Below are 21,222 nucleotides of genomic sequence, written 5' to 3' on the forward strand. Positions count from 1 at the left end.
CAACATGTCAAATCAAGATTCACAGCAAACAACTCGACGGAAACTGCACGTGAGTTTTCCCTTTCAACACTGCTGAGAGTCCGAGAATGGCTCACCGAACCTCTTCTTTTCCTGAAGCGTTGCTTCAGTTGGATTTCCTTAGCACCAACCATTATTTTTTATCGCAATTTCGATTTTCCAGAGGTATGATACCTAAATTCAATTCATCGCTCTTCAATTCAGGCCCTTCTCTATCTTTAGAACTTTATGAAGGTTTTGATTGTGTTATTTCATCGCTACTTTTTCTATTAGTCCCACAATTAATTTGGGCTTGAAGTTCCAAGTCATTTTGGGGAAAAAAACAAGAGAGAGAAGAAAAATGGATGAAAGTGAAAGTGGTGACATTGATTGGGAAAATGAACTGAGAAAGTTTCAGAATGCAATAGCCACAGGGACCAAGTCCAAGAGAATCAAAGCCATGTCCATGCTTGCTCGTTACTCCAAACACGCCCCTGAACATGTATTGGCTCGCACCATACCCTTTCTTATGGAGATCCTTGGCCACAATAACCGTTCAATTGATTCTGCCAATTTCTCTCTTCAAATGGCTTCAGCTTATTGCTTGAAGTGCATAGCTTGCAGGAGTGACGAGTTGGTAACTCAAATGGGTGCAAACGGTGCTGCGCAATTGCTTCTGAATTTGTTGCCTCATTCTGATGGGATGTTTCTGAAAGTTCTTGTGAAATGCTTGTTGGTTGTGGTTGGTTTTTGTAACACAAGTAGGGCTGTTGTTGCTACTGCTGGTGGGTTAGGTATCATTGTAAATAAGTTGAGTTCTTGTGAGGATCGGGGAATTCGAAGGTATTTGTTGGAGATTCTGAGTTTGTTGGCGCTGCGGCGCAATGTTAGGAGGGAAATAGTTAGGCTTGATGCTCTTCACTATGTTGTGGAGGCTGTTGGTGTTGGTAGTATGGTCTCCAGAGAGAGGGCATGTCAAGCAATTGGAATGTTTGGAGTTACAAGAGAAGGTAGGCGACTATGATTGCACAAATTACAAATACTTCATTTGTATTCAGTTGTGCACTTTTTGTGTCTGCATCAAATACTTGCTAAATTTGTGACTGATGCTATCATTAAATTGTTGTATTTACGCAACGTATTGTGTTGTATTAAATAATTGTCTGTGTTTGTGCAACATAGGTAGGCGGGCTGTTGTTGAATTGGGTGCAATACTCCCAGTTGTGGAGCTATTTTGCAGCGGAGATCACACCACGAAGCTTGTGGCTGGGAATACCCTTGGTGTGATCTCTGCTCATGTTGATTGCATTAGGTCAATTGCTCAAGCTGGGGCTGTCCCCCTTTATTCCGAGCTTCTTGAAGGAGGCGATCCTTCTGGTAAGGACATCGCGGAGGATGCATTTTGCGTGTTGGCTGTTGATGAGGCTAACGCCATCGAAATTGTTGGGCACTTAGTAAGGATTATGAGAGATGGTGATAATGAGGCGAAGGCTGCAGCTGCTAATGTGGTGTGGGATCTATCAACTTACAACCACTCAATACCAGTGGTGCGCGATTCAGGCGTGATTCCGGTACTTGTTGAGCTTTTGGGGAGTGGAAGCAATGACGTAAAGGAGAATGTTTCTGGTGCATTTTCTCAGATGAGCTATGATAGGGTGAATAGAATTGCACTTTCCGATGCTGGGGTGGTTCCAATCTTCATTGACTTGTTGCATGACGATTTTGAGGAACTAAGGGATAATGCAGCTGAGGCTCTTGTCAATTTTTATGAAGATCCATTGTACCATGATAGTGTATCTCATATAATTGATGTTCCTTCATTCAGAAGCATGCAGAATCGGCTGGCTCAACTTCGTGAAACGAATGAGCGTGCTCCTGTTGAAAGAATGAATATTGATCTTCCCGCTTGGAATTCAGATCAAATAACCTAAGGTTTTGTTTTGATCTCTGTGTTTCATAGTAGTTTGAATCTCTAGTTGTATAAATATAAATTATATAGTATGGTATAGATGTATATTGTCATGAGAATGAGGAGAGGGGTTATTTTTCCCCTGCAAGGGTTATTTTTCCCCTGCATTTTCAAGATAGAAATTTCCATGTATAGACTAGAAAGAAGACAAACTTTATATCTTGCTACTGTACATTTCAAGATGTTTATGAAAGAATAAACAAACAAAGATGATTGTAGAACCATGTACTTATGGTAAAATGCATGAATTTGTATAGTTTTGATGCCAAAATTTCACCTGCTATTGTCTAAGGATGAGGAAAGCTGGTGCTTTCTTGTTATTTCAATGATGGATCAAACTAAATAAATATTATCTTTTAAGGTAGTTATCGTAAGAATCAAGCAGTTTTAATGACAGAACAACATTGTAGAACTCTCACATTGAGGTACATGAAAATTTGATCCTAACTTAATATGTCATTTCACTAAGATGTTTGATACATTAATATACTGTGTAATCAATAAAACCAGGACATGTAAACCAATTATATGAACAGGAGTTTGGTTTTAGTTGTGAACTTCGACCCCCCACAATGTTAGTTTTTATACTAACAAATTTGGTTTTGATAGGTTTGTATAGTACAGAGGGTATAGAATATGTGGATGTTTTGGTGCGCAAAGCATGTAATATTGTAATGTATCACTGATGATCTTCATAGCAATATTAGAGTGGTGACTCAAGAAGTATAGAAGGATATATGTAATGTCCTATATTGTGTTTGTTATGGGTATTGTATTGTATTAAGGATTTTCATAAACTCGGTCAGAATTTTTGTGATCAAGAAGAGTTGGAACCGATAGTCATTTTACTTAGCTTTGCTATGATCTTAGTTCAATTTTTCATTCTCCATACATATGTGATGAACGTGTATATGGTTTAACATATGTCACTATTATAAATTTATTATTAATTAACAATCCATAAAATAGAATTTTTACTCATTCCACATTTCTACTACAGCCATAAGCATTCATTCCATGACATAAGTTCCATTGATCCATTCCTATACAAGTCTCAACAACAATGAAATATGTGAAGATCACTAAAATATAGGCCACAGGACATTTGGTTCCACACAAGGTTCAACTCACTGGTGTCTCAACTTTCAAAACCAGAGTTTGACCTTCGAGTGTATTCTTCAACTAGTTGAGCAAGAGCTGAAGATTTGTTCTTAAGCAACTTTTTTGGTGAATCATATTCCTCAATAAGTCCTGAAGGATCAATATTAACATAACTCATGTTCCCGGCAAGAGAAAAAGTATGGCAAACAAAAAAGAGAAAGGCAACGAAAGAGAAGGGAAGTGATTCTTGCCTTGGTTAAGAAACAGAACCATGTCACTGTCAAGGATTGAAGTTATTCTATGAGCAATTGTAATTATTGTGCAGCCTGAAAAATTCTGCTTAACTGTTTGCTGAATAATATTATCTGTGGCTGTATCAACTGATGCCGTAGCCTCGTCAAGCACTAGGATCTTGCTTTTCTTTAGTAAGACGCGGCCAAGGCAGACCAACTGTCTTTGACCCATACTCCAATTTTCGCCATTCTCGGTAACTGTAGAATTCATAATGTTATGCAATATAATATAATATAATAATTATTTTGATTCACAATATCTGTAACTTAGTTCAATATATCCATTGTTCTCATATTTCAATGTCACATCTATTAAGCATTTTCCAAATGTACCCTGCACACAATGTTAAGCACAATAAACAACAAAGCATTTACACCATAAACTAGTTATTAAGTAAACAAATTTATAGTCAAATATTGATAATGTGCTTCATAATCAATGTGCATATACCGTGACAAATATTAACAACAGAAAGGATTATAATATATTCTTGCTATAAATATACATAACAATTTGACTTGTAAGATCATATTCATCTTTTAGGTTTTGAGAAGTCAAACCTATGGAGTCCAGCTTCTCTTCTTTCTTCCTTACTTCATCTCCAAGTTGGCACATATCTAAAGCCTAAAATATTTTCCGAAGCATATTAGTATGTTAATAAAAAGATCAGTTCTTCAAAGTGTCAAAGGCAAACCATATTACCTCCCAAATTTGTTCATCTGTGTATTCTTCCAGTGGATCTAAGTTGTTCCTTATAGTCCCTTCAAACATTGTTGGATCCTGTGGAATAATGCTTAGTTTGGATCTTAAATCATGAATTCCAATTGAAGATATATTGATGCTATCAATCAATATTTTTCCAGCAACTGGCTCAACAAGCCGGAAAAGTGTTTGCACTAGAGTTGTTTTCCCGCTTCCAGTTCTTCCCACAATGCCATTTTTTGCTCCAGCAGCGAAAGTGCAAGTAAGTCCACGTAATACAAGTGGTAAGTGAGGAGCATACCTGACCTAAATCACACAAAGTCTAATTAATGATCTCACTCTACCACATAAAAGTCATGAACCAAATAACAGTATAGTCAACACAAAAAGTCATCCATGTGACCCCGCAATAATAGCTTAAGTTTTTGAGAGAAACAGTCAAGAGCATGATCCTAGTTCTCTACAGCCAAGTAATCTAAATACCCATCCTTATTAAACTGATTTTTATAGATAAAAAAAGGTCGAATTTCATCACAAAATAGGAGGAACTGTACATTGCCAGTGCATCAAGCCATAAGGGACATGTGTAAGAGCACATGTTGTTAAGATATAAACTCATTCATATGCTTCTACAAAAAATTTTAAAACTTTTAAGAGAGATGATTCATGACGAGTAGTTGCAGTCGCTTTGAAACAAAACAAGTGAGTAACTCTTTGTGGGTACCTGTAGATCTTGGATATGAACCTCCCCGAATGGTGGCCATGAAGGATCAGGTTGGTTGTCTTCTATGACAAGAGGAGGTTCACTTGGGATGGAGGTGTATTGAAAAATTCTTTCTACAGATATAATTTTGTTCTCCAATTGGCAAAGAAACCAAACTATATTAACCACTTGTGAATTTAAATTGAGCCCATACGTCACAGCCAACCCCGCAATGCCTTGACAAAAGATAAAGGTGAATTAGTAAAATGAGGTTTCCTTCCAAAGTGTCACAAGGATTGTTGTATGTATGTACTTTGAATTTTGAACAACTCACCAGGAGTAATTGCATTTGGAAAAGATACCAAGAAAATCAAACAGAACGCAAATGTGATGGAGGATAAAATATCCAATCTGAAACACAACCATTCCATTGCTATAGCAGAAAACATCTTTGGTAGGGAATATCTATCCGTCAATTTCATGTTTATGTCACCGAATCTTGATTCTTGCTCAAAAGCTCTTATGGTTGTTGATCCAGAAATGGTTTCAGAAAAATGTTGTATTACTGGAGCTTGGCATATACCAACTAACCGTGCCAATTCCCGTGCCGATGCTGAATAGTATTGCTGCACAATATCAACTTACTTATATTTTTACCATACATACTGCTATGTTTTGTACAATATCATCAGTAAGATTCATATGCATTTTTCTTTTTCTACGTCTAAGAACTTTCGAGAACAAGCAATAAAATTCAATGCACTTTTAAACATTTGATTCATGATGTAAACGTACATCAGAAAAACATGGAGGAGGAATAAGAATAAAAATAAACATCAGGTTTGTTTTGAGCTAATTTAGAAAACTACCTGGTACCAAATGCATGCTGCGACCACCGGAATAAATACAATAAACACTTGCCATGCAGCTTGAGACATCACTGCAATACTTCCCAAGACGAAAGCCAGATTGAAGGTAACTGCCCATAATATATTTGGAATGTTAATATCTATTGCACTTTGGTCTGTTGAAGCCTACAACAAAAATCAGAACTAAAGTTTAGACAAACAATTCTATTCAAGAATTAAAAAGAAGAGATACATCAAAAAGGTAAGGTAATCAACAAAACTCTGATATAGCAAAGAACTTGTCTCCTCAAAAATAGCAAGCAAAGCATTATCAATTATTAGGACATACTCTATTAAGGATTCGCCCACTTGGGGTGGCATCAAAAAATGACATTGGTGCTCGAAAAAGGCACATATGCAATTTATTGAAGAGTATGGTTGCAGTCACATATCCAGATATCACAGTAAGCATTGATCTGACAAGGTTGCCAATGGAACTTCCAATTGCTAAAGCAGCATAGACAGCCATAAGCGTAACACTTCCAACAGCAGCTTCTGCAGTTGCAGAAACTGGAGTTGCCAAAGTCATCCAGTAATTACTCGCAACATTCAAAGCTACAGTAAGTATTTGTGAAAGTAATATGAAGGGTACAAGAACACCTCCATATGCTGTTGTCATGTATTTCCAGTAGACTTTAAACTCAACTCTACCCTTTTCTCGTTCTTCGTCTTGAACAAGTTGGCCTTTTTTATCAACTATTTCGTCTGGTTTACCATTTTGATCATCAATGTTTTCCAAGTCTTGCTCTCCAAAAGAACTTAGTGAATCACTATCCTCCACGGTGAGACCTAATGTCTTAGACGTGGGACTTCTCTCAAAAGATTTACTCGAAAGCCTTCTCTCTAAAGATTTACTTGAAGTCCTTCTCTCTAAAGATTTAATTGAAGACAAAGCTTCCTGATGTGCCCCTACGAGTTCCATAAAATCAGTGCCTGACTTGAGAATGTCATTGTATTTTCCAGACTGAGTTATCCTTCCATCTTTCATGACCTAAATAAATTATAAGCAAGACAGACAAAAAGTCAGAGAGAAGTAAATTAAATGTGAATTCATGAACATGAGAACCTGTAAAAGAAAATAATAATAATAATAACTCACCAATATTAGATCAGCATCAGGTAAGAACTCTATCTGATGAGTAATGTATATCACAGTTTTTGTTTGTAAAAGGCCGAGTATACACTCCTAAAGCAATAAAGCAGTAATGTAAAATCAGATAACGTTTGTGCAAACATATTATCAATATTTCAAAAATTTGTACTTAATTAACAATAAACATATGATCAATATTTCAGAAATTTCTACTTGATCAACAATGCAAGCAACAATGACAGAATTTATACGGGGATTAGAAATAATTGCACTAAAAGCAAAAGAATTCAAAGTATAGAAAAATAAGACCTTAAAAAGATGAGATCCTGTATGAGCATCCACAGCACTGAAAGGGTCATCAAACAGGTATATATCAGCATCTTGGTAAAGAGCGCGAGCTATTTGTAATCTTTGCTTCTGTCCACCACTCAAATTGATTCCTTTCTCACCAACAATAGTCTGGTCACCAAATGATAGAACCTCTAGGTCTTTTGTTAAGGAACATGCTTCTAGTACCTTCTCATACTTTTCCCTGTCCATCTCTTTGCCAAATAGTATGTTATCTTCTATCTTACCACTTTGTATCCATGGCGACTGAGAAACATAAGCCTTTGTTCCACACACTTTAATGGTCCCAGATAGCTTTGGGACTTCACCAATCACACAAGAAAGTAAACTTGACTTTCCAGATCCAACAGTGCCACAAACAGCAACCCTCATGCCATGAAAAACTTTGAGATTTAGGTTCGCCAGAGTAGTACTAGAGAAAGAGGAATCCCATGAGAAATTTCCATCTATAACTTCAACTGCTAAATCAGAACTACCATGCGGAAGTTTCTCTACTGCATTGGCTTGCAAGTCATCTAGACAAAGAAATGATGTGATCCTATCAAGTGAGACCTTAGTTTGTGCTATCATTGAAATTGTGTCAGGGAGGCTATATATGGGAATTTGAAGAATTCGGAAAGTTGCGAGTGCAGATAAGATCTTCCCTGATTCAAGTGGTATGCCCATAAGAACACATGTACCAAAAGTAACCACAGCAACAAAAGTTGGGGCATTAAAGAAGAGAAATCTAATAATCACTGAACCAATGACAAATTTCTTTAGCCATATCTCCTCAGCCTTCCTAAGCTGAATGATCTTCTCTAAGAACTTCATCTCCCAAGCTTGCAGTTTCAGAATCCTCATATTCTTTAAGATCTCAGACGTTGACTTCATTCGTTTGTCTTTGAACTCCATTAACTTATTTTGGTATTTTTCTTGCAATGATGCCACTGGCATGTTTAGCAACATCACAATTACGGTGGCAACAAAAGCAGCAATCGAAGCAAGCCCAACACTCCGATACAGAATCAACAAGGCCAAAGCAACTTGCAAAACAGCCACCCATGGATCATGCATGTACCAACAAAATTCACCAACCCTTGAAGCATCAACAGTCAACAAGTTCACGATTTCTCCGCTACTATGAGCATCCTTCGATTTACACGAAAGCTTCAAACCTTTAGCATAGATCGTCCCCACCAACATTGATTGTATCCTAACCCCAATCTGCTGGAACCTGAACATCCAATGTCTCTGCGAGAGGCACTCCACAAACTTACCAACAGCAAATGCCAATACCAAAACATAGCCTTCGTTTTCAAACATTTGCTCCCCATTGAGGTATTGAACAAGGAAATCAATCAAATAAGGACCAACATAAGAAGCACAAGTGTACACGAATGCAAATAAGGCTGACAGTAAGATCAGCTGCCATGTTGACAAGAACATTGCCTTAACCAACTTAAAAGTGGTTACTTTCCCATCATCACCACATTGTGACTCAAGCTTGTCTCTAAGATTTGGAAAAGCCCCATAGGCACTATCATTGATATGAAGAACAGGAAGATCCTCGATATCTAAAGCCTTGTTATTGCCTAGAGATATCAATGGACTCAACCAAGAGAATGTAAGAAAACTAAAGAATCCAGCATTGTAATAGCTCAATGAATTTCCATCTCCTCTGGTTTCATTGCGATTACAACCGTTCCTCACCAAAGATTCATCATTCAAAAGGGCTTCTTCAAGAGGGGCATTCTTAACAACATGGTTTCGGGGAAACCCCAAATAACACAGAAATAAAGCACTAATAAAAGCACTTATATCGGAAACAAGATACATAATCGGCAAGAAAGCTTGCTTTTCATAGATTATAAAGTCTATTATAATGCAACAAAAGGAAACAACAGCATATACCCAGCAACAAATCCTCAAGAAACTTGAGGGGAAATGTCCCCAAGAACCGGAGCTTCCAAATTGCAAATAACCATAAACAACAGCCCAAGCAAGTAATCTAAGAGCAAAATCAGAAATTGCAACAATAACTTCGTTTGAGGAACCAGTACCACCATCATTTTTATACAAGTAAAAGTAGGTTAGCAAGCACAGCACAAGGTTGAACACACAAATAGCTAAGCTAAAAAGTGGACCTTGTTTGAAGTACAAGAATCCACCACTACGTAATCGAATTCTTTCATTGTTTTCTCTATGGTTCACATTCGCATGAACTTTCTCCCATATCCATGACAGAAGCAGCGCAATTAACAGAATTAGGTTCAACGAAGCAGATACATAACGCGTGAAAAGCGGTTGGAGGAGAAAATCATCAACAGTTGCAAGGTGCATGATTATGGAGGAATAGTGAGATTAGAGAAACTGAGTACCTAAGCTTACTGTGAAGCAAAACGAAGAAGGAGGAGAAGATTTTTCAGTGGAAATGGTTGACTTGTTGACTTTTGGTCCAAAATGGAAGAGTGGAAGTTATTAAAGAGAGAAGTGACGAGTAAAGAGAGGTTTGAGTTTGGAAGGAAATACTGAAGACAAGGAAAAGATGACGTCAGAAAATTGATGAATGCCGTTGGAGATGAATGAAGCAATGATGGGAAGATGATCACGTTGCTTTCAACGCAATACATTTCCGCATTACTCTTCACTCCAGGAGAGTAGCGCCAACTTTGTAGGTTGCGTTTTCTATCTTTCTTTCTTTCTTTCTTCTCCTTAAAGAAAAAGAGAAGGAAAGTCTTCCATGTGTTGGAAAATTCATAAAATGGAAAGTTTTTTTCACAAATACTTAGCGCTAATAAACTAATAATTTAATTTGCTAATTATACATAAATAATATTTAATATTATAAAGTAACGGAAACAGTCACTCATTGTTTGATCGATTATTCTAAAATTAAAGACGCATAGTCTTAGAGTTATCTTCGTGATTGTCTTAGTCTTAACGACTTTTGAACATAGTGAACTGCATCAACAACTGATCGTAATTCTCAATTACTTGCCATCATTTTCAACTATGTACCATTAGATGAATACCTTCAGTGTAGTATTTTTGAAAATTTTTTACCTTTTATTTAACCTATTATCTTTAGAAAAAAATATTTAATATTATGAAATATGAAAAGACTAGACATTCTGTTTGAATGAAAATAAATTTTTTACACATTAAGTTAAATAGAATTAGATTGAAAAAATTTAAATACATGTAGCATTTGGATTAAGGAGCTTAAACCCATAGGTAAAATTAAAGTTCAGTTTAAATTTTATTCTATTCTATCCTATTTATTATTACTTACTTGAAAGAAATATCTTTTTTTTGTGACATAAATACAAAAATTTTGTTTTAAAATAAACATACATTTTTTAAAAGAAAAATAAGAAGCAAATATAAAGATTTATTAATAATAAATACATAAATTTTATAAAAAAATAAGCATAAAATTTATTTATGTTAAAGCAGAAATTAAAAAAATTTTAACGATAAACACAATTTTTTTTAAATAAACACTTAAATTTTTTAAAAGACAAAAAAATCAAACACATAAAATTTTTTAACAATAATTACTTGAACTTTAAAGAGAAATACATAAATATTTTATACTAAATCTCTAGAATGATTTTCAAATAGCTTTTACCATTTTAGTTTCTTAAATCTAAAATTTATTATACTAGTTTCCAAAATCTAATTTTAGACATTATATTAATTCTTAGATTCTTTCTAGCACTAAATTAACAAAGTACTTTTTGATTATACTATTATTTTGATTAAAAAAATTCAATAAAAAAGATCTTTTTTTATTCTTTAGCGTGTTTGAAAAATTTTTAGTAGTAAAAATAAAAACACTAGAAAAATAAAAAAAAAGAACATCTTTTTTAAAAACCTATAATTTACATCTTTTTTAAAAAAAAATTTCTTAAAAAAAATATTTCATATAATAAATAAACAAAAAAGTACTTTTATATTATTATACCAAAACATAATTGATAAATAAAAAGATCTTTTGCATGAAATACCTAAACATAAAATTGCTTTTATTTTTCCATAAGATCTTTAAAAGAAGATAACTCAAAAAAAAGATCTTTTCTTATAAGTTCACCCAAACAAACCCTAAATCAAGTCATTTCGTTTTGTCACTTAAACAAAGTAAAAGTGTGAAGATGAAAAAGAATTTATACGATGTGAAAACCATTTAATCTCTCCTTATTCTCATAAAATCCCTCGTTTTTGTCTTGTTTAAGTGCCAAAAAGAAACAACATCATTTAGGCTTAGTTTGATAAAACTTTTACTTTTAAAAATTGTAGCATTTATGTTTGGTAAATCAAATTAAAAATAATTTTTAATAAACACAAATAATAACAATTATGTTTGGTAAAATAACTTTTAAAATTTAAAAATATTATAAAAGACATAAATTTAAGCGTTAAATTTAAAAATTAGTTAATATATGAGGTTATATTAAATTTTTAAATTTTGAAAAGTACAAGCCAACTTTAAAAAATTCTAACTTAATTGCTTTTAAAAATATTTCGATCTTTTAAAAACTGCACAAGCACATGGTCTTTTTTATTTACCAAACACAGAGGAGCTTGTCACCTCTTAAAAACCTTTTTACTAAACCAAGATTTAGTCTCATGTCTGACATAGAAAATCAGAGCTAACTAAATATTTTGTTCATTGACTCAACACCAGGAACTAATATAATGCTTAGAGCTTAATCTCAAAAATTAATTTAGTGAATTTTGATTTTGAAGAACTAATACGGTGAAAATCATGGTATGAAAATTTAATCTAAATTTTACTAAGATAAATAAAACATGAGAAGCAAACACACACATTTTATGATGATATAACCTATGTTTTCAAGGTCGTACAATTTTATATTATTCAACTAAAATTCTATATTTTCTTCTATGTTTTCTCTGATTTTAATATAATTTTTTATAAGTATGATTAGAAAATTAAAATTTTTTATCTTTAAAATTTAACAACTTTATGACCGTTATATATTTCTTGAAAGGAGTCGTGACATTATAAAGTCTATTTTTATAATCAGAAAAATAATTGTTAGATGAGTAAATTTAATAAAGGAACCAAACAATATGTTTCATGGTTTTATTTTGCACTTGATACTGTTACTGTGCATAATTAGAAAAAAGAAAAAAGAAAAACAGAGAAAGCTATGCTTGGGCAGATTTATTAGCCCAACTGAATGCATTGTTCAATTTTTTATTCGGCCTATTATGTGACAAAAAAATGAATGTTATTAAAATTTAACAATATAATTATTATATTTAATTAGACAAAAGCTGAAAGTTGCAGTATTCTTACTGTACATCATGAAAGAGAACACCAATAGCAAACATCAAATTTTAATAGTCCCAAAAAAAGACGCCAAATATCACTTAAGCAAAACACGTTACTTCTACATGTGTGAATGTCTTTTGGCATCTACACCATAGACTTCGCCTGTCCTTAATACAATACAATACCCATAACAAACACACATTACATATATCCTTTTATACTTCTTGAGTCACCACTCTAATATTGCTATGAAGATCATCAGTGATACATTACAATATTACATGCTTTGCGCACCAAAACATCCACATTTTCTATACCCTCTGTACTGTACAAACCTATCAAAACCAAACTTGTTAGTTTAAAAACTAACATTGTGGGGGTCGAAGTTCACAATTGAAAACAGCATAAATTAGAAACTAATACACAGATCGCACCTTCTGAATACAAATTGCAAAAAAAACAAGAATCCCGCGTTAGACAAGATCTGGGAAGGCAATGAGTGTAATGTAGGCAATCTGACTTGATCTAACCGTCAATGACTGATTCCGTAACTTGAACCTATGACCTTGAGATTCCACAGAGAAAACATAACTGTTTCTTCAAGGCTCCTCCTCTACAACTAAATACAACTCACAGAACCAACAACATTAGCAAGCTATGCACCATCATGTAGAGTTTTCCATCCTTCCCACATTCATTAGCTGTGGATTTTGTTGCTTAGTTGAGGCAAAAAAGTATAAAGATCACCTGTTGTATACTTAAGATAGCATGCCAGTATATCTGAGATGTGAAAAAAAAATGTTATAGGTTCACCATGTATATATTATGTACCATTTTACCACCTAGATGTATTCACCCAAGAAATTCAAGCAAAATGGAGAGAATACTCCCATAAAAATGATATATGCATACAGAATATATTCTCGTATTCATGTACTGAAGCCAGCAAAAGATGCACAGACACACAAAATGTTCACTCTAACAAGAATTCACACCTGAAATAAAATAGCAAAGCAAGATTCAAAAATGCACAGTTATTACATTGCTCATAGAATAACTTTAATCCTCAATGGTGACATAGCTCTGGTTCTTAACCAACGCAGGTATGTCTTTTCTTTTATCTTTGTAGCCTGCAGCCCTTCATTGTGTTTCTTTTAAATCTTAATATGATTTCTTTTCATTTGATCCTGTAAGCTTGTTAGGGAATATGATTCACCAAAGAAACTACTTAAAGAAGAAATCTTCAGCTCTTGCTAAATTAGTTGTAAAGAAACCCCTGTTCGTATAATTGGTTTACATGTCCTGGTTTTATTGATTACACAGTATATTAACGTATCAAACATCTTAGTGAAATAACGTATTAAGTTAGGATCAAATTTTCATGTACCTCAATGTGAGAGTTATTGCTTCTACCCTTGTGCAATTCATGTTCAAGCAAAATCTCTACAATCTCCAGGCATATATAGTTAAATTTCTTCCATAACTGAAGACTGTAGTAGAAATGCAGACCACGGAAGACACATTATTACAAATTTACAATGGTTCAAATATATAGGATTTTTAACACAAATAATGCAGTATAAATTAAAAACAAAAACAAAAAACAAAAAACAGATTAGGGGAAAGGGAAAAAATTCTCAGAAAAAAAGAACCCTAGAATTCTAACCTGAGTAAAGCTTTCATGTAATAGCAGGACAAGAGTAAAGTTAATCAAGTTATATCATACCAGCTTTTTCAGAGAAATCAGAATGTCATTTCACGATGGAGAAAAGAAAAAGTTAAAATAACATATAAACTCCCTAGGTCAACATAAATAGCAGTAAATTCAACATTATTATAACAGTAATAACTCTATCACATTAATAAACACGAGAAAACCGTCACGGACAAGTGGCAAAATAAATACAACTATTATCGCTAATTACTAGTGGCATCAGAACATAATAAATTCAACATGAACCTATCATAAGTCAATTGATCATCAAACAAATATTAGTAAATGCTTATAAAGAAGCATACTGTTGAGATCTTAAACCCCTTACGAGGATCTGCATTATAAAGAAAATACCGAAATCAGAGATTGCAATTCCAATTTTCCTCAGAATCGAATCTATCGACCATTCAAATTCAATCATCATGATCGCACTTTATTAATTTGAGTTTGAACCCTATCTAAACAATTCTTTTGCACATATAATCGAACAGAAGTACTACAAAGAGCACGTCGATCTACACATCTAAACCACTCTACATACTATAGCCGAGAAACAAAAAAATCAGAAACGAAACAACGTTTTCAATTGGCCACGATGAAGTCACTGCCGAAGGAGTCAATGACCAGATCGGAAGAGTCGGCGGCGGGACTGACGGGAACGAACATAACGGACTTGGCGGCCATGAGCTTCTTCCGCTGCGGACAGCGAGGTCCGTAGATTCTGGCAACGAAGAACGGGAAACCGTCAAAGGAAGCAGCAGCGTTGGCCTGAGGCTGAGCGGCGGCGGTGTCCTGCGGAGTATGCAACGGGGAGGAAGGAGAAGTGCGACGGAGAGGGATCTGGCAGATGGAGCCGATCCGGTGAGATCTGGCGCTGATGATGCGCGAATCGCGGAGTCGAGCTAGGGCACCCGGTTTTAGGTACTTGTGGAAGTTGTGGTGGTGTTGAGAAATGGTTGTTCTAACCCTTCGGTTCATGGCAACGGCTGTGAGAGAGAGAGAGAGAGAGAGAGATGTGAAGAAATGGAGGGATTAGGGATTTTAAGGAAGAAAATGGGGAAGAGAGAGAAAGAGTGGGAGAGGCGGGAAAGGAGTGAGGGAAGATAGGGAAAGAGCGGGGATCGGATAGTGAGAGAGGCGGGATTTTAGATATTTACGTTTTTAAATTATAAATCATCAGCCACCTTCTAGACCGTCAATTTCATATAAATGGCAGTTTGACTTTTAACAATTCTGTTACCCTAATAAATCCAATTCTTATATACATTGATTTGTGAGTGTACCAAAAATGTCAAAAGGACCATCTGGAATGTAGAGAGTAGACACTATTGTTGACAAAAGCATGGCTTAATACGACAGAGGAAGCTAAGACACGTAAAACTTTTTTTTAAAGATATTTATGTATTATATTATTATTGAACGTATTAATGAATCGATTATTTTTAAATTTATTAACAAATTAAAATAAAATTAATTTTTTTATAACAATAATAATAAACCGAATTGCTATTAGATTCGTTCGAATCGACCAATTTACAAAATTCACTAGATTATAGTTTTTTTTTTTTTAAACAAAAATTAAGGATATATTTATCTTTTTATCAAAAAATTTAAACATAATTCAGTTCAAATTGCGTAAATCGATCGGATCAAATCGAATGCGGACAATTAGGTTTAGTATTACTGCTATAATAATCCAATTTTGTTCTGATTTATTAAAAAATAAAATATTAACCGATTTAATAAAGATATCCAATAATATTATTACATATATAAACATCTTTTAAAAAGATATTTTTAGTATCTTTTATCAAAGTGGTCTCTTAATATGATTTAGACCTATTGTAATATCGACGTTATAGTTTTAAATGCATTTTTATTTTAACTCTATCTTGCAAAACTAAATTTAACTGTCATCAAGGTTACAACACACAAATAATAAAGATACACAATAATGGTTTAGTATGATGAATAATTTCCAGAGAGAGTACAATGTACATTGAAACGAAAAAGAACCTTCGAATGCTGTATAGCAACGTCAGGACAATAATGTCGGATGTGAGTGTCCCAAACAAAGCCTGACCAGCCCACCTGCAGCAATAAAATGATTAAGAACTTGTCAAAGACAGTTCAATCATAGAATGATGATTTAGAAACAAATCAAACATGATCAAATCATGAATCAAGATCAGCAGATAGACATAACCAAGCCAATGAATTAACTAAATCAGGTTATGAGTTAAAACTATATAACTCATAATGTACAAATATTATATAAGCAAAATGTGCATGAAATTGTGGTGCTAATCAAGCTTTATTTATTAAATCTAATTTAAACCCAAATTTCTAACCATCACAACTCAACAAAAAACACACAGTTGATTAACTCACTGATTCTTGAGCAGCTCCTTTAATACCAAGAAGCTGGTTGATGCATGAACCGTCTTTCGACGGAGCCTTATCCGGTGCCTGAGACTTAACTGCTCAATCCCAACCCCCCACCTCCCCAACAAAGAAAGAAAAACATGACCAATTGAAAAAGGAACATCAAAATGGTAACTCAAGAAAGCACAAATTACCATTATTTGTATCGGTTTCTGTTGCTCTAATAGTTAATCTCCTCCCTGAAATCAATTTTCACACAAGCACCAAAAAAGCATAAAAATAACAAAATTGAGTGTCATTTGATTCATGAAAAACTAAACCTAAGCAAATTAGTGCATGTTACATAAGAACACTCAAAATGGTACTTTGCAAAACCCAATGTTGTACTCTTTCAACAACCAAGAAAACCAGAAAGTGCTGTGGTGAGTCAACCTACTAGTGAATGAGAAAGGAAGTGAAGGCACCCTTGTTCTTGTGCATGAGATTGTTGTTGTTCTTGGTGGAACTGAAACCATGTTGAGAGAAAGTGAAGCCATTATTTTAGAAAGATAGGAGCTTGTAATTCTGAAACTGAGGAAGAAGCTTCAGAGGTTCCACACCCAGAACACTATAGAATACAAGCGGTGTGTTCTATGCTGTAAGTGATAAAGTTTTTGTTTTTTGTTTTTTCCTTTATTTATTTATTTTAGGTAGAGATTAAACAAAGCTTTTAATGAAAGGGTAAGCTTATTTGAAGGGTACGAGATTTGTGGTGTTTATGCTTATCTGGCCTCATTTGATTGCTTTGTTTACATATACTAAAATTAATTATTATTATAAAATATATATATATATATATTAAAAATAAATTAAATAATATATATTAATATGTGATAATTAATTTTAATATATAAATAATATTTTAATTATTCTCTACGTAAAAGTCATTTTTTTATACAAATCATTTTACTCTAATTCACCTCATATGCCTCTTAATCTAATTAAATTTTCAATTAACGCGTGAATATATAAATATAACTGCCTTTTTCAAAATGATTTCGTTTTTGTTCGAATATTCTCAACATTTTCAATTTACGTTTTCTTCCATCTCTACGTTCTCTGCATTTCTCTTCGTTCGTTCTCTACATTTTTGAAATCAAGTTCTAAAATCAGTTTTGAATAGTTATCTCGTTGTTGAAGATAATGAATAATTCAAATTGAGATTGTCAATTGAACTAGAACGAAGTTTATTATTGTTTTGAATCCAATCAAGTAGCTGAGGTGTGGTTCGATTCTAGTTAATGTTTTCGTTAGTAGTTTATGATTCTGTAGATGAATAATGTTATTTTTGTTTGTGAAAATTGTTGTTCATCGTTGATAGTTTGAATTGAATGTAATGTAAAAGTTCTGCATTAAAGAAAATATTTTTCTGTATTTGCAGCAAATTTTGGCGTAACACAAAGATATTTGAGTGTATTATTTAAAAATTTTCGGTGTATGTGTGTTGATAAGTTCTGCATAATTCAAAACTCTTCGTCTCCCTCCTCCTCATATTCTACTGCTTTTTCTTCTTCTTTTTAATCATCATCATCATCTTCTTTTTTTTCTTGTTTTATCTTCTCAAGTTTCTTCTTGATTTACTCTATTAATAAGAAAAAAAAATCAAACAAAGAAGAAGAAGAAACACATAATGGTACAAAATTACTTGGAAGAGAATGAACTTACATTCATTCAACTAAAAGAAAGAAAGAAATAAGGAAAAGAAGAAGGAAAAAAAATACAGCATTAGAAGAAAATATTTTCCTATATTTGCAGTAAATTTAGGCGTAACACGAAGATATTTGAGTGTATTGTTTAAAAATTTTCGGTGTATGTGTGCTAATAAGTTCTGCATAATTTAAAACTCTTCATCTTTCTCCTCCTCATCTTCTGCTGCTTCTTCTTCTTTTTTTTTTCATCAACATCACCATCTTCTTCTTTTTTTCTCATTCATCTTTTCCTTTTTGTTTTATCTTCTCAAGTTTCTTATGTTTTACTCTCTTAACAATAATAAAAATAAAAAATATCAAACAAAGAAGAAGAAGAAACACATAATGCTGTAAAATTACTTGGAAGAGGATGAACTTACATTCATTCAACTAAAAGAAAGAAATAAATAAGAAAAAAATGCAGCATTAGAGAAAATATTTTTATGTATTTGCAACAAATTTGGGTGTAACAAAAAGATATTTTAGTATATTGTTTAAAAGTTTTCGGTGTATATGTGTTGATAAGTTCTGCATAATTCAAAGTTCTTTCTTTTCCTCCTCCTCATATTCTGCTGCTTCTTCTTTTTCGTCTTCTCATAATTCTTTTCGAATTCAACTTTGCAATTTCTTTCACTTTTCACGACGATTTTGAGATATTTTGATCCTTATTTGAATTTTGAGCATTGCGGTTTTGATTGAGGGAAAATAACCGTTTATGTTATTCAAGAATTAGGGAAACGTGTGTTTACACGAAATCTAAACTGAAAGTCGTTTTGTTAAATTTGGGCCAATTTATATACCAAAAAGACTTGTATATATAGCATCTCTCATAATATTTTTATATTGAGTTATATAAGGTCTACTTTATAGGAAATTATAGTATGTTTTCGGAACAGTTTAATAACTGTTCTAAAAATTTCAATATCGATTAATTTTTATTTTATATTTTATTTTAAATATTAAATATTATAAATTAAAAAAAGCTTTTATAAATATTTAAAAATATATACTAAATATGTTTTAAAACTATTATGTTATAGTAATAACAATTGTTATTAGGGTTAGAAGTGAGTCGAGCTAAACCAAGTTCAAGCTCGACTCATGAAAATTGAGCTTGATTCACGACACAACTCATTAACAATCAAGCATATTTCTTAAACTCAAGCTCGACTCATCGAAAACTCACGAGCCGACTGGCTCAAATAATAAGAACATAGTCTATAATTCTATATCAATAAATTATAACTTATATATTTTAAAAAATATTTAAAAGTTCAATTTTATATATTCTGTATCCAGGGACGGATCTACCTTTAACTATGTGGGGGCAAGTGCCCCCATTAAATTTTTATGAAACTTCATGTAGAATATATAAAAATAATATATTGCCCCCACTCAAAAAATAAATTTGACCCCACTAATTTTTTTTTGTTGATTCAGACACTTCTCACCGTATAGAAATGAAAAAAAAATACCAAATATAAATATTAATCAATAATGAATATATAAAAACACTAATAAAATACATCAATTCAATTTTAGTAAATAAATTTATTATCATTAAAAGTTAATATACTGTAGCAATGTTAAAATAAAATTATTTTTTCTTCGTTAATTTAGTGCTTAACAAATTAAATAAATTAAATAAATATAATGAAGAGCCAAAATTTGACTCCATTAAATATTTTTTATTATAAAATATTAAAAATTTATCCAAGAAAAATATATTTAGTTTGCTTAATATTAATAAAAAGTTAATATCTAAATTATTTGAATATTTAAAAATAATTTTAGATTTTTTGTATGTTTATGTAAATAAATATTATTAAAGAATTTTTTTTTATAAATTGCCTATATCAAAATTTGTAGCAAAATTTTAAAATCTAATCAATAAAAGACTAAAACAAATTGAAAATAAAACAAAAAAATTGTTGGGAATAATACACCAAATCCCCCTTAAGAAAACACCTTTGACAGAGAAATAAAATAGACACAATCACAACACAATAATTTAACGTGAAAACTCCAATTACCGGAGAAAAAACCACGGCCGTTGTCAAATGACAACCAGAGAATATCACTATGTGAAAATTGTTACAACACATAGACTTCTTTCTCTCACCGGCACCCCAGTACACCCACACTCTCTCAAAGCAAATATCTAACTATACCTCACAACACTCTCTAATCAAAGAGTACAGAGGAAAAGAAAAAATCAGATACAAGCTTAAAGTGTTTCCGACTGGTGCAAAAACAAATGGAGAACTTAGCCTCATATTTATAGCCTAGGCCACCCACTCCATTTGCTATCTTAAGCAATGTGGGACTAATTCAACCAAATTCTAACAATCTCCACCTTGATTGAAATAGTCACACATCTTCAGCTTCCATTGTCAACACCGACAATTCTTTGCTGCCATTGTCTATACCGACAATCATAGTTCAGAGAACTATCATACTCCACCTTGAAAGTATACTCACTTGGAATTAGACCACTCCAAGCATTTCGCCTTGGTACAGATCGAAACCTTGCTGAAAATTCATGGTGTAACTTCCAAATTGGCTTTTCCTGGAAGTTCTTCAGCCATCGACCTAACTCCGCCACACACCTTGCATCTTAACGCCAATCAATGCCCGTGTGCAATTGTGGACCCGATTGCCACAACTTATCCTTATCCATGGCAGTGCGGTAATACCATGAGGATACTTCTTGTCTTCTAGAGAACATCATCTTTTCTCATAGAGAGAGCAACCAGAGATCTTCTCCTTCAACGCCTTGTGCAAACCTGATTGTATCAACACATCATTGACTTGTATTTGCCACAAGCCAAAATTGATTCTTCCATCAAATTTCTCTATTTCAAGCTTCACAGCACTTGAATATCCTGACATTATTGCAACCGTATACTGGAATAGTATAACTCAACTGTAGACCGTGCACTAGAAAGGGTCCCCAAGAAAGAGAGGTGGGTCACAATGGACACACTTAAATACCAA

The 21,222-nt window shown here is 33.1% G+C and overlaps 3 protein-coding genes across 4 annotated transcripts; 1 reads left to right on the forward strand and 2 right to left on the reverse strand.

The window, feature by feature from the left end:
• On the forward strand, positions 1–2,242 carry LOC130965188 (protein spotted leaf 11). Of its 2 annotated transcripts, XM_057889929.1 has the most exons (3): positions 1–183; positions 292–1,007; positions 1,180–2,242. In XM_057889929.1, the coding sequence occupies exons 2-3, from the start codon at positions 359–361 to the stop codon at positions 1,926–1,928; spliced, it is 1,398 nt and encodes a 465-aa protein (XP_057745912.1). In that variant the 5' UTR covers positions 1–183; positions 292–358; the 3' UTR covers positions 1,929–2,242. The 2 variants fall into 2 exon arrangements, with proteins under 2 accessions (XP_057745912.1, XP_057745908.1); XM_057889925.1 differs by having other exon boundaries at positions 7–1,007.
• Positions 2,243–2,868: 626 nt separating this feature from the next.
• LOC130965172 (ABC transporter C family member 3-like) lies at positions 2,869–9,760 on the reverse strand. The gene is made up of 10 exons (XM_057889924.1): positions 7,077–9,760; positions 6,774–6,860; positions 5,964–6,665; positions 5,636–5,800; positions 5,101–5,392; positions 4,788–5,002; positions 4,064–4,369; positions 3,922–3,985; positions 3,319–3,558; positions 2,869–3,217 (listed from the first exon to the last, which is right to left on the reverse strand). The coding sequence occupies exons 1-10, from the start codon at positions 9,435–9,437 to the stop codon at positions 3,105–3,107; spliced, it is 4,545 nt and encodes a 1,514-aa protein (XP_057745907.1). The 5' UTR covers positions 9,438–9,760; the 3' UTR covers positions 2,869–3,104.
• A 2,755-nt stretch (positions 9,761–12,515) lies between these two features.
• LOC130965961 (uncharacterized) lies at positions 12,516–17,154 on the reverse strand. Its single transcript, XM_057890718.1, has 5 exons — positions 16,935–17,154; positions 16,693–16,737; positions 16,505–16,593; positions 16,130–16,204; positions 12,516–13,179 (listed from the first exon to the last, which is right to left on the reverse strand). Exons 1-5 carry the CDS (start codon positions 17,032–17,034, stop codon positions 13,117–13,119), a joined length of 372 nt encoding a protein of 123 aa, XP_057746701.1. The 5' UTR covers positions 17,035–17,154; the 3' UTR covers positions 12,516–13,116.
• Between the last annotated feature and the right edge of the window lie 4,068 nt (positions 17,155–21,222).

Source organism: Arachis stenosperma, chromosome 1, assembly GCF_014773155.1.
Source record: "Arachis stenosperma cultivar V10309 chromosome 1, arast.V10309.gnm1.PFL2, whole genome shotgun sequence".
Taxonomy (NCBI): Eukaryota; Viridiplantae; Streptophyta; class Magnoliopsida; order Fabales; family Fabaceae; genus Arachis; species Arachis stenosperma.

What these genes read in the sequence shown, in the direction of transcription:
- LOC130965961 (XM_057890718.1), bottom strand. Translation starts at nt 17,034, where the DNA reads ATGGCTTCACTTTCTCTCAACATGGTTTCAGTTCCACCAAGAACAACA. An exon ending in ACTTCCTTTCTCATTCACTA is followed by an intron (nt 16,738 to 16,934) that starts GTAGGTTGACTC and finishes AATTGATTTCAG; the next exon opens with GGAGGAGATTAACTATTAGA. An exon ending in TTGCTATACAGCATTCGAAG is followed by an intron (nt 13,180 to 16,129) that starts GTTCTTTTTCGT and finishes TTCACATCTCAG; the next exon opens with ATATACTGGCATGCTATCTT.
- LOC130965172 (XM_057889924.1), bottom strand. Translation starts at nt 9,437, where the DNA reads ATGCACCTTGCAACTGTTGATGATTTTCTCCTCCAACCGCTTTTCACG. An exon ending in CAGATGAACAAATTTGGGAG is followed by an intron (nt 3,986 to 4,063) that starts GTAATATGGTTT and finishes AAAATATTTTAG; the next exon opens with GCTTTAGATATGTGCCAACT. An exon ending in AGAGAAGCTGGACTCCATAG is followed by an intron (nt 3,559 to 3,921) that starts GTTTGACTTCTC and finishes TGAATTCTACAG; the next exon opens with TTACCGAGAATGGCGAAAAT.
- LOC130965188 (XM_057889929.1), top strand. Translation starts at nt 359, where the DNA reads ATGGATGAAAGTGAAAGTGGTGACATTGATTGGGAAAATGAACTGAGA. An exon ending in GTTTGGAGTTACAAGAGAAG is followed by an intron (nt 1,008 to 1,179) that starts GTAGGCGACTAT and finishes TGTGCAACATAG; the next exon opens with GTAGGCGGGCTGTTGTTGAA.